The sequence below is a fragment of the Cydia splendana genome, chromosome 16 (assembly GCF_910591565.1).
Source record: "Cydia splendana chromosome 16, ilCydSple1.2, whole genome shotgun sequence".
Classification (NCBI taxonomy): domain Eukaryota; kingdom Metazoa; phylum Arthropoda; class Insecta; order Lepidoptera; family Tortricidae; genus Cydia; species Cydia splendana.
In genome coordinates, this window is record NC_085975.1 from 6,738,359 (window position 1) to 6,751,048 (window position 12,690).

The 12,690-nt window shown below is 39.3% G+C and overlaps 1 protein-coding gene and 1 long non-coding RNA gene across 2 annotated transcripts in view; one reads left to right on the forward strand and one right to left on the reverse strand.

Moving 5' to 3' along the window:
• Positions 1-12,690, reverse strand: part of LOC134798162 (uncharacterized) — a 152,438-nt gene that overhangs the window by 105,921 nt on the left and 33,827 nt on the right. The gene's annotated exons all lie outside the window — the stretch shown is intronic.
• On the forward strand, positions 3,408-4,973 carry LOC134798004 (uncharacterized). The gene is made up of 2 exons (XM_063770338.1): positions 3,408-3,585; positions 3,976-4,973. The coding sequence occupies exons 1-2, from the start codon at positions 3,408-3,410 to the stop codon at positions 4,971-4,973; spliced, it is 1,176 nt and encodes a 391-aa protein (XP_063626408.1).

The following is a 12,690-nucleotide window of genomic DNA, read 5'->3' on the forward strand; positions in this document are numbered from 1 at the left end:
GACACTTGGAAACTTGGGTGTAGCTTTACCTCTGACCTTAAAGACAACGCATTCGCTTTTGTTCACATTGTACAACAAACCGTGGCTAGATGCGTATTTTTCACATATAGAAATTAGCTTAGCCAATCCGCAGGCCGAGGCACTCAGTAACACCATATCGTCGGCGTAGCTCAGATTATTTACGCAAACTCCATCGATATGGCAGCCGATACGGGTGTTACTGAGCTCCTCTATCAGTGCGTTAATATAGAGATTGAATAGCCTCGGTGAGGTTAACCCGCCTTGCCGTACACCACATTCCAGGCCATATGGCTGTGAAAAGGATCCCGACCATCTGACGACATTAACCTGGTTGTGGTACCAGTATTTAAAAATTCCACTAATGTCAGGTGGCAAGTTAATGTCGTCAAGCTTCCGCCACAAGATGTTGTAGTGCACTAGGTCGAAAGCCTTAGAAAGGTCTAAGAAACAGGCATAGACAGCTGTTCGGCGGTCCGTGTAGTACCTGACGGTCTGTTTCAATGCCAAGATAGCGGATTCAGTCGACAGGCCTGGTTTAAATCCAAATTGATTGTCGTGAATTTTTAAACATCTGTCTAGTTGGCCATTGAGCAGACCGTCAAGCACCTTGGCTACTATGGTGGCAAGCGAAATCGGCCTATAGTTACACTTATCGCTCACGTCGCCTGTTTTGTTTTTTATTATAGGAACCACTACAGTTTTCATCATGTCAGCCGGCAAGTAAGTGTGTCCTATACAAAACGAGTAAAACATTGCTAACACTCGACTCACGTGCGGGCCGGCATGATGTAGATGCTCAACACTGAGACCGTCGTGGCCGGGCGACTTCCCTCTTGAAATAGAAGTTAAAGCCATTTTTACATCCTTTGCTGTAAATTGAGCGGTCGTCTCCCGTCCACAGGTCCCAGAGTCAGCCATAAAAGTCTGCGATGGCCCTAAAGGCGAATTGACTGTAAAGTGCTGCCTAAATACCTCAGCTATAGACCCGTTCTCGCTTACTCCACCGACACTCACAGGCAGGCTCGGCTTACCATTCAATCTATTGGTAGATTTCCAAAAACTTCTAAAATCGCGCCTAGAATGATGTTCCGCAATGATATTCATTTTTATTTGCTCCTCGTGTTTTTGACACCATTTTAAGCGCGCTTTGAAAATCTTTCGACTTTCTAGCATATCGTCGTAAATATGCCCCGCCTTGGGTTCTCCACACCATACCCACAGATTAAATTTACACCTAGCCTCTCTGTGAGCTGTGCTAACATATTTATTCCAACCTATCACACGTTTTTTATTTCGTACTAATTTTAAATCATAAGAAATAGTTGCAGCATCACTCATAGCGGTTACAATTTCATTATACAGCTTGTCAATTAAGATAAGATGACTAGGGTTGTTACACAATCGGCCACTACAGTCCCGGAAAGGCTCTGGAAAATCTATTTCTTTTAATCTATCGTGACATTGGACGCTGTACAATTTTATTTGTTCCAAATTTCTTTCACCCCATATGACTTTATTTACTACTAAGTTTTTATTACATACTATTTTAGGTTTAACAAAATTAAAATCACATTCTACAAATAATGGGAAATGGTCCGACCACATGACATCGAGTTTAACGTAGACACCGGTAATAGAAGGTGCAGCAGATTTCGTGGCCACACAGTGGTCTAACCACCTTTTCGATCCGTGTGCTTCACTTATGAACGTATAAGTTCCAGACTGCCGGCCTAGCGCTTCAACGTCCGCACAAACCCACTCCTGGTCAGCACAAAAACAAGCCAGTTCGTTGTAAAATCGCTCACCCGGGTGAGCATTATAGTCTCCAAGAATGTAAACCGATTCGGCGTCATTATTATTAACAATAGCACTTACCAGCGCGAGACAGTCCGTAAATTCAGTCAAATTGTCCAGTTTGTCCGTTGGCATATAAACATTTACCACCAGGAATGACCTTTGCCCGAGCGATACACTAATACCACACACTCGCGGATTACCACATTGCACTATGGATACGTTATGAAACACCGCTTTATTCCAAAGTAGCGCGACTCCTCCGTATGGTCGGCCCTGTAGCATACCGGCCGTCGCATCGATCGCCGATGTTCCAGTATAGCCGAAATTACTATCGATGCTGCCGAGGAATGGGATATTATCCGGCATAAGCCATAACTCCTGTAGTGCAATTATGTCCGATACTTGACATAATTGTCGTACGCTATCGATCGACCGTTTCACACCCTTACAATTAAAGGTAACTAATTTATATAAAGAGTTTTTATCTCCCATTTAATTGTTCAGTCGCGCCGCCCAGGGCCGTATTGCCAGTCCCTTGCATTTTACTGTGTTTAAAATTCACAAATCGTCTAAAAATTATGCCTTGAGGCCATAGGGACTCGTCCAAAAATAAGTCTAGCTTACTTTTAGGTACCCAAAACTTATATGCGTTGTGATCCTTTCCTTTTTTAATTGAAAGCTTTTCTAGCGTAATTCGTTCTGTGGTCTTATCGTAAATATAGTCTACTATGTTTTGCTCAGTTGTTTCGGGGTGTACTTTTGTTATAAACATTGGTAACTTCGAGTCCGCGGCCTTAAACTTTCCGCCACTAGGGCTAGCACAACCTTTTTTACCTAAAAACCTATAGCGTGAATTCGGTTTCGATGTTGAGCGCCCGACTACTTGCCATTCACCTTCTTTCTTTAAGATATCGGCAAAAGATTGCCGGATTTTATGAAACGAATGAAATGAGTTTCATAATAGTATCACATGAGTGTTTTAATGCCTAATTATGTACAGTTACATACACTGCTTTATCTACACACATATTATAAACTTTCTATGATATATTCACTAACCTCATATTACAGCCGACATTGGGGCACTTTCCTCTCTGCGGAACTCGCGGATATGAGCTGGCGTCTCCGAAATATCTTTATCGCACATTTTACACGAAACTTTTGTTATAGTTACTTTAAAAACAACAAAACAAATTATTTTTTACTTACAAACTAATTAAAATATAAACTGTACGTCAAATGGCGGCAAAAGAAAACTTTTTTCACGCATGTCACGCATCCGTAGTTTTTTTTTAATTCAGAGACAAACTAGAGTCGGGGTCGATTACCAATGCGGGATTTGTCAATATTGTATGCAATTATACTCGTGTTTCGTCCTCGATATTAGTAATTTAGGATTATAGAACACATTGTAGTTACGCGAAAGTGTAACCACTCATCACTTGTTTAGGGGAAAAAAAGGTAGCTAATACTGGCATCCCCTTTGTTTTTTTTTTTGTATTGGTTCCGCCGGCCTACCCAGGTCGACCCTCTTCATTCGCTTTTTAGTGCTGAACCACTCCACTTGTGTCAAGAGTTCGTGTTTCGACATGCCGAAGAGAAAGAACGAGGAGGAACTCGAGTTGTTGATGGCGAAACACCTAAAGAAACTCAAAAAAGATCTTAAACGTAACCGACGTTCTTCCTCGTCCTCTTCGTGCTCCACATGTTCGTCGTCAAGTTCATCGTCGTCGGAGGCCGCGTCGATAAATCTGGATTACCAAAATGGTTAGTACTTAAAACTACCCACTTATTTTTACAAAAATAAACTTGATAATTTTATCAAATATAATGCAATCAGAGTAGTCTATAGGACTATTTCGTCGCATTATATTGCATTCAGGGTAGTCTATAGGACTATTCCGCCACATTAAAACAAAAACCCTTGTAACCAGATCAGTCTTAGGGACTGTTTCGCCACAGGGTTTAAGCTATTTTGCCGCCCAAAAATAATGCATTCAGGAGGTCTATAGGACCATTCCGCCGCATTGTAAAGAGGCATGTACTCAGATCAGTCTGTGGGACTGTTTCGCCACATGCTTCGCTTTTGTTAGTGCGCAAGTTGTAATGCATCCATTTGCTACTTGATTAGTCATGGGTCGAATATCATGTTTCCAGACCGAGATGCAACCGCGCGGGCTTGCGACGACGCGCCGCCGCCGCCACCCCCAGCGCAGGTTGCCGGCCGCTGCAGCGAAGTCGAGCCGATTGCCGGTCCATCACATGAAACCGAGCCAATCGCTAACCCATCACACACAATCGAGCCGATCGCGGGTCCATCACATGCGATGCCTGTGTATGCCAATCTGCCACCTGCAAATATGACTGTGGAACCCATTGAAATTGAAGATGATGAGGTCTGTCAGGCCGAGATATTGGAAATATTGGGAACCGATCCATCGCTGAGTCAAGAATATGGCGAAGATATTAACAAAGAAGTGGCTAGCAGATTTGAACACATAGCCACATCTGGCTTAGAAAAACAATCAAGACAAGAGCTACTAGATAAATATTTAGTACCTTCCAATTGCATGAAGATTGCCGCTTCGCAGCTAAATGCTGAGATAAAAGCAGCATCAACTGAAGCTGTCTTAAAAAGGGATAAAGCTATTGAGCTGAGGCAAAAGCAGATCGCGGCAGCAATTACAGGCGTAGGCCGCATGCTGACGTCACAATTAAAGTCAAAGGATAAGAGCAACAATATTTCTAAACAGCTGATGGATGTTGCACGCTTACTATGCGATATACAATACGGTGAATCGTCAACTCGCAGGAACTTCACGCTGTATTCACTAAAAAAGGATTTTAGAGATCAATTAGCGAATACAAAGATAGATAGATACCTGTTTGGTGAAGATTTGCCAGAGACCTTAAAAACAGCGGAAGCTGTATCGAAATCAGGTACAGATATTAAGGTGGATCAACAGAAATCGAAGCATATACCATCAAAGTTTCCAAAAAATTTAAACTGGAAGACGGGACCCTCAGCTCGCAATCAGCCGAAGGGTCCGACACAGAAACATCAGTCTGCAGCATCGAGCAATCGACGCTACGGCCTCGGGCCAAGCACAATCGACGGCGCTAGAACCGGTACGTTATGCTGGCAGACTTGCTGATTTTCATAAGCAGTGGTCACTGATTACTGGTGATCAAACTGTATTATCCTGGATAAATGGATATAAAATATAATTTAACCAGCCGGTATATCAGACCAACAGTCCAGCTGTTTCGAGCGGCTCATATTCTGAAAGGTGTAAATTTACCGAATCGATCAATGATCTTCTATCCATAGGAGTAATTTCAGAATGTGAGCCTACCTCTGATCAATTTGTAGAGAGGGTTTTCTTAATTCCCAAACCTAATGGGAGCATGAGATTCATTCTTCATTTAAAAGAGTTAAATAAATTCATTTCAACTGATCATTTTAAACTTGAAGATTTACGCACAGCTTTAAAGTTAGTTTCTAAAGGCTGTTTCATGTCCACACTGGATTTAAAGGATGCATATTTTTTGATCAAAATTCATCCCGACTCTAGAAAATATCTAAGGTTCATTTTAGATTCAAAATTATACCAATTTAATGTACTCCCATTTGGGCTATGCAGTGCGCCGTACATATTTACCAAATTGATGAAACCTGTGATAAAATTGTTACGCTCGTGCGGGCTCATATCATCGATTTATCTTGACGACCTTTACCTGATAGGTGTATCTAATTGGGAATGTATAAATAACTTACAAACCACAGAATCACTGTTAAAGTCCCTGGGATTTATTATAAATGAACAAAAGAGTAATCGCATTCCAACTACTTCTTGTAAATACCTCGGTTATATAATAGATTCCCAGAAATGGCAAGTAAGATTGCCTGACGAAAACAGAAATCGAATAAGATATGAGTTAGAATCCTTTAAGCTCATAAAGCATTGCAAAATTAGAAGATTTGCGCAATTGATTGGTCTATTAATATCTGCTTGTCCAGCCGTGGAATACGGCTGGCTGTACACGAAACAAATGGAACGTGTTAAATACTTAAATTTGAGAGGTCATGAAGATTTTGATAGGTACATGTCTATACCCGATTCTCTCCATTCAGATTTTGATTGGTGGATTAATGCTATTCGCGATTCAAGCCACCGTATCCGAGATGACCTATTTTCTATCGAAATCTTTTCTGACGCTTCTACGACGGGGTGGGGCGCAGCGTGCGATGACCAGACGGCGAGCGGCCGGTGGTCCCAAGAGGAAAGCACCTTGCATATTAATCAACTGGAACTGCTGGCTGCATTTTTCGCCCTAAAAATATTTGCCAAAGATCGCTCCAGATGCCAAATACTTTTACGAGTCGACAACACCACAGCTATATCTTATATAAATCGAATGGGGGGTATCCAATACCCCCATCTCACAAAAGTGACTAAAGATCTGTCTTACATAAAATCATCAGAAAACGTTATTGCGGACCAAGAATCTAGACGTTCTCACCCGGATGTGGATTGGGAACTTTCCCTGGCGGGCTACCAAATATTGATTAAAAATTTTGGACATCCCAGTATTGATCTTTTTGCAAGTCGCATTAATAAAAAATGTGACAGGTACGTTTCTTGGAACAGAGACTCAGATGCATATGCATATGACGCGTTTACCATAGAATGGGATGAATTTTTCTTTTACGCATTCCCGCCAGTGTCTGTAATACTAAAAGCTCTGAGAAAAATCATTACTGAAAAGGCAGAGGGTATCATGGTAGTACCCGATTGGCCTACTTTTAGTGTCAAAATTATTAAAGATAAATCCTAAATACGCAGTAATATCTGATTCCAGCAACCGGAACATCCGGGTGAGCGTTACCTTGGTTGCCGGGGTTTTGTCAGCACGTCGCTATTGCAGCGGTGTGTCCCACAGTCTGCGGTGAATATCATGCTGGCATCGTTATCGGACAGCTCAATTAAGCAATACGATGTTTGTTTTAAACGTTGGTTTGATTTTTGTCTAAAGAACCAAATTGATGTATACGGTCCTTCAGTGCCAATGATTATAGAATTCTTAACAGAAATATTTAATTCAGGCGGAAAATACGGCACAATCAACAGCCACAGATCCGCTCTATCGCTTATATTAGGACAAATAACAGATGATGATCGTATTAAACGTTTCTGTAAGGGCGTTTTTAAGCTTAGACCGCCTATGCCACGGTATAACGTGACATGGGATGCATCTAAGGTTCTTAATTATTTAGGATAATTTTATCCAAATGAAAGTTTACCATTCAATCAACTTTCAATGAAATGTGTAACTTTACTTGCTCTTGTGACAGCGCACAGAGTGCAGACACTGTCAAAAATTTGTATCAGTAATTTAGTACATCTTTCTGATCAAATCATAATTAAAATATCTGAGATTATAAAAACATCTAGAGTGGGTGTCAACCAGCCAACTCTTTACTTACCTTGTTTCGAAGAGCGCCCTCAAATATGTCCTGCTCGAACATTGATTGCTTATATCAACAGAACTAAAGATTTGCGTAAATCTGACTTGCTTTTTATAGGACTTAATAAGCCTCATAATTGCGTTAAGTCTCCAACACTTAGTCGTTGGATTAAGACAACTCTGAAAAATAGCGGAATTGACATCTCCATCTTTTCTTCGCATAGTACAAGACATGCTTCTACATCTTTTGCTTACAAAGCGGGTGTAAGTTTGGAAGCTATTAGAAAAGCTGCAGGATGGAGTGGCAATTCCACTACTTTTGCCAGGTTCTATAACAGAACTATCGCGGACGTTAACAATGAAAATACGGCATTTGCTAGATCCTTATGTTTGTCATAATTAATGAAGCACCTATTGAAGTATTTCAGTTGTATGATTTAATATTGATAAATCAGTATATTTAAGTGTAAGGGACACAAATCAAAAGATGTTATGTTATTATTTACATATATAATTGTAATAAATCAGTATGAATGAACTTAAAGTTTATCAATTCTGATATTTCCTTCCATGCTCTCAACATCTACAATGTGTTCTATAATCCTAAATTACTAATATCGAGGACGAAACACGAGTATAATTAATGATTAAACGAACTTACCTGTAAGTGAAGTTCGATCATAATTATATGAAGGGTTTCGTCCGAAGATATTAGTAATGCATTCCCGCCCGCTCTAAACTAAATGAAGAGGGTCGACCTGGGTAGGCCGGCGGAACCGTTAAAAAAAAAAAAACAAAGGGGATGCCAGTATTGGCTACCTTTTTTTCCCCTAAACAAGTGATGAGTGGTTACACTTTCGCGTAACTACAATGTGTTCTATAATCCTAAATTACTAATATCTTCGGACGAAACCCTTCGTATAATTATGATCGAACTTCACTTACAGGTAAGTTCGTTTAATCATTAATTGTCATTTGATTTCGGATAAAACGTCATCTCGACTGATATTAGAATAGGGGTCAAATCGAATTGCCTTTTTTTAGAGATGTTCGAAATTTGAATGCATTAGGTACCAAATCGATTTTGATATAGTAATGAAGCTATTACCACATTTTCACAGATAAGAAATTTGCTGGAACAAAACAGTTTATCGTAATGTGGGCCATTATTTACGGATTTTGAAGGCGTAATAGAGAGTTTATGATATGTGCGTAGATAAAAGAATTTAACTTCCTATATAGGTACCTACCCAATACCCATTTTGTACTTTGTCACAGTGACAACATTATGACGTCTCTAGCGACTTTCATATGTTCATTGTCTCTGTGACAAGTACGAAATGGGTTGAAAATTAAATTCTTTGACTGTACAAAAAATCCACGACTAATCATTCTTACATTCTTAATTACAAAAATCTATATTAGTGATAAACTCAACCGCCACTCGCTCCTTTGCCCATGAACTTCGGTCGTCTATTTTTGTCGAATAAGTGAAAAGGGCTCGCATAGGGAATGCAATCTCGCACCAAGATTGGCGATTCGAGATCTCGCACGAAAAATCTAAATCGAGATAGGGTGTTTCGAGATCTCGGCGGTTACACTTTCGAGATCGAGATTAATCTCGACGAGATCGAGATTTGACAAAGTAATTAAAAATGTGTTATTTTAAGCAAATATTTCGAAGAATTCCGTATATACTACTTATTTAGAGTACGGCATGTCTTATTTTGAAGATAAAAACAACAAATTAATCTACATTTAATCAAAAAACTATTTTTATAAAAAAAAATATAATAAATTTATTATTATATGTAGCTCCAATTTGCATGTAATTATGAAAAAGTAGTAAGTAATAATTTATTTTAATTATACAAAATTGTAAGCAGAGTAAACATGCTCTGTTGATATTTTTGACAAGCACTCAACAACTTACAAAAAAATGTAGAGTAAGCGAGCAAAATTCATACATAATTGTGACTGGGTACGTTAAGTTCGTCCGATTTTTCCGCACAGAGCTTTTATCGCCAGCTAAAGCCGGCACAATAGCACTGCCTAAATAACATGAATCTAAGGTCAAAAAGATTACTCAAAACAAAGTAGGTAATCCACACGGATCAATCTTTCAATCTCGTTCGAGATCTCGAAAATATTAACCGAGATCTCGACCGAGATTGCTAAAATCGAGATTTCCTGTCAGCGAGATTGAATCTCGAAAATTCGTGCGAGATCTCGCGAGATCTCGAAATTGCGAGATCGAGATTGCATTCCCTAGGCTCGCATGATTAACTCACACGAATCACATTTGAAACGGATACACGTGTGTTCTCAGATTCTGCCCTACAACACATCAGCCTACACTATCCTACATATGTACAGTCAGCAGCAGAAGTTGCTAAGCGGGCCAGGTGTTCAAAATGATCTTGACGCGACTTTATTTTTAAGAGGATAAGAGCGTGTCAAGGTAATTTTGAACACCTCGCTCGCTTAGCAACTTCTGCTGCTGACTGTACATTTTTACGACATTGGTCTACGGTTGACGCCATATTACGCAGAGGGCCTACTGCGAACCACGTTCGACGTGTTGGCCCCCTGTCACACTTACGTACGAATGTACAAGTGCGACAGGGAGGCAACATGTCGAACGCGTGTTTCGCGGTAGACCCTTTGCTTACAGCGTGCAGCGTTACGTTCTAGGTATGTAGAAATGCCGTGGCTTGGCTTCAAATTCGATATGACATTATGAGTTTATGACACTAAACTGAGCTATAACCGCAAAAATCGATGTTCGCAAATTGCGGGCATTTTTCTCTGTCACTCTAATTACGCCTTCATTGGAGTAAAAGAGAAAAGGTCCCCGCAATTTGCGAATTTCGGTTTTCGCGGTAGCCCCTCTGTAACCGCATACGATGTTAATGTTAACCAACGTAAAGTTTTGTGATGACCTCTTTTCCCGCGCCAGATTTCAGGTCAAAGCCTATATTTTAAGTGTCACAAGTCAATTCTGGTAAACAATTATTCAGATGCCTGTAGCTTCCATAAAAAATTGTCTAGACTGTAATTAAAGCTTCCGCTACATGTAAATTGTGGGACAAGCAAAGCTCACATTCTGAAATTAGAAAGATCTTACAACTGTCGAGTATCGAACGAATTGCAACCCTAATAGTAAGTGACTTATGGTTGAAATTAGAATAGCGTAAGGAAGTTGTAGTAGACTTTTTAATCACCGGTAGTACAATGTAAATGACGGTTCAGTACAAGTTGCATGTATTGTTGGTGCAGTTCCATTCAACTGTCACTGCAGGCCGCGACATGCAGCGTGAGATGGGAATCTCATTGCAGAATACAGCAGCTGATAGTCCAATGGTGAAGGTAAGGTTATGATAGATTTTCAGAACTTCAGCGCCCGACTTTCATGTCGCAATCGTTCACAAAACTCAATGAGTAGTCTGTGCAGAAAGAGAAGAGTCGTAGAATGTATTAGACCCCATACAGTTCACGACTCTTCTAGTGAAATAAAAGAGCAGGGTGTTTATGCCTATGTGGCAACCGTGAGTCTTCTCGCTTGATAGTGTGGTCGAAGTGCGAGTTGAGTATGTGTAAGAATTTTAAGATTACGCTGTGTACTTTACCTACCTACTCTAAATTCCTTTAATTTTATTTTAATGCCGCGACACAACTCATTCCGTGGTTTGTTGTGTTGAGTCGCTCTGTCATTTTATTGAAAAAATATATAGGTACTTAGGTACAACTAATAACACATCTCGATTTCAGGATTCAGCTTTATTCTCATCCACGGGTAATTACCATTGTTATCATAAGGAGTCGTGGCATCATTTTTATGGGTAGGTTGATACCTAGGTAATAGGTATAAGAATGCTTCATTGATTGGCGTAGAATGAAATTAATTATTGCCGATATTGTACGGTGTCGCTATTAATAGGTACCATTCATTCACGCAAAGGCAATTCAAAATAATCACAGTGCAATTGATCCAATTGTTCTACCTACTTGTTCAAGACGTTACGTAACATAGCATATAGTAGTATACCCTATAATGGACACGGAACCAGTAATGGGACAAAAAAACACAATTCCTCTAAAATAAGTATATAAAAGTAGTTTATAAACACTGGATATATTTTTATCATAAATAAGAGTCCTAGAGCTGATTATGTTTGAATTTTTATTAAATTCGGTTATTTTTTAAGAAATGTGCGTCAACCCAAAAGTTGTCGTGCGACTGAAAAAAAAAATCACTAAAAATTCTTAACAACTTCGCTAAGAGAGGTGAGTTAATTTATTAAATTTTAATTAATTAATACTTGATGAAAACTAGAATGTGTTTTATTAATTGCATTTACCATGAGATAAGGTATACAACACACTATGTTGTGACTCCACAGATGTAAAAAAATAGTGGTATTTGGCCCAATCCCATTATAGGAGCTGTAAAACTGCATACCTCCTATGATGGGACAATTGACATGATGATGCTGGCCATGCCATAATTTCATGTTTTAAACAATACAGAAGTAAAATGTAGTTACGAAATATGTCAACCAGGAGGTATTCTCGGACTTAGGATAAATTAATATCGTTTTTCCAAACTTTTATTTAACTTGCCTTGTTAGTTAGTGTGGGTCAAATCTTGGTAGCTGAATTTGACCCACTTTTCGATTTCCGATTCAGTTGAAATTTTGTGTAAGTACGTAATTAAGTAGGTATGCAAATCGGATGATAATGCAACATTATGATAACATGGACTTGGTCTGATAATGGAGACAGGAAGTGGCCATGGGAACTTTATCGCAATAAACCCTAACTAATTGTGTTTGGGTATATTAGAATTGTCTCGATGAATCTAATACAATAATAATTGGCTGTGGAAAGAAAAATACATTCAGCGATAAAAGCTTATACCAAAAATTTATTTTTTTGCCATAACTTATTCCCCATTTCAATATTTTATACTGATAGAGCAATGACCATTATAGAGGGCCCATTACTGGATCCACGTCCATTACCGGGGGCCCATTACTGGAGCTTTGGTGTCCATGACTGGAGAAAAAAAGCATAGTTTTAATTTGTTAATTATGTGGAAACTCATTTCGGTATCTTTGATACAACACGCCTAAAACATGAAAGGCGGATAGGACTTTCATCTTTTAACACGCTAAGCGGAAGACCATTTACATGTACAAGGGAAATATCATAAATACTCCAAATTTCCTCTTAAATGTCCCATGACTGGTGCTGTTACTATAATTACCTATTATTATCACTGAGAATGTGTGAACTTACCTGCTAGGAGTAAACTTACCCTTAAACACCCTAATTTAAGCTTATATGAGACAAGTAGTACTTACAGACAGGGTGACTCAAAATTACGTTGACTCAAACGCC

What these genes read in the sequence shown, in the direction of transcription:
- LOC134798004 (XM_063770338.1), top strand. Translation starts at nt 3,408, where the DNA reads ATGCCGAAGAGAAAGAACGAGGAGGAACTCGAGTTGTTGATGGCGAAA. An exon ending in AAATCTGGATTACCAAAATG is followed by an intron (nt 3,586 to 3,975) that starts GTTAGTACTTAA and finishes TCATGTTTCCAG; the next exon opens with ACCGAGATGCAACCGCGCGG.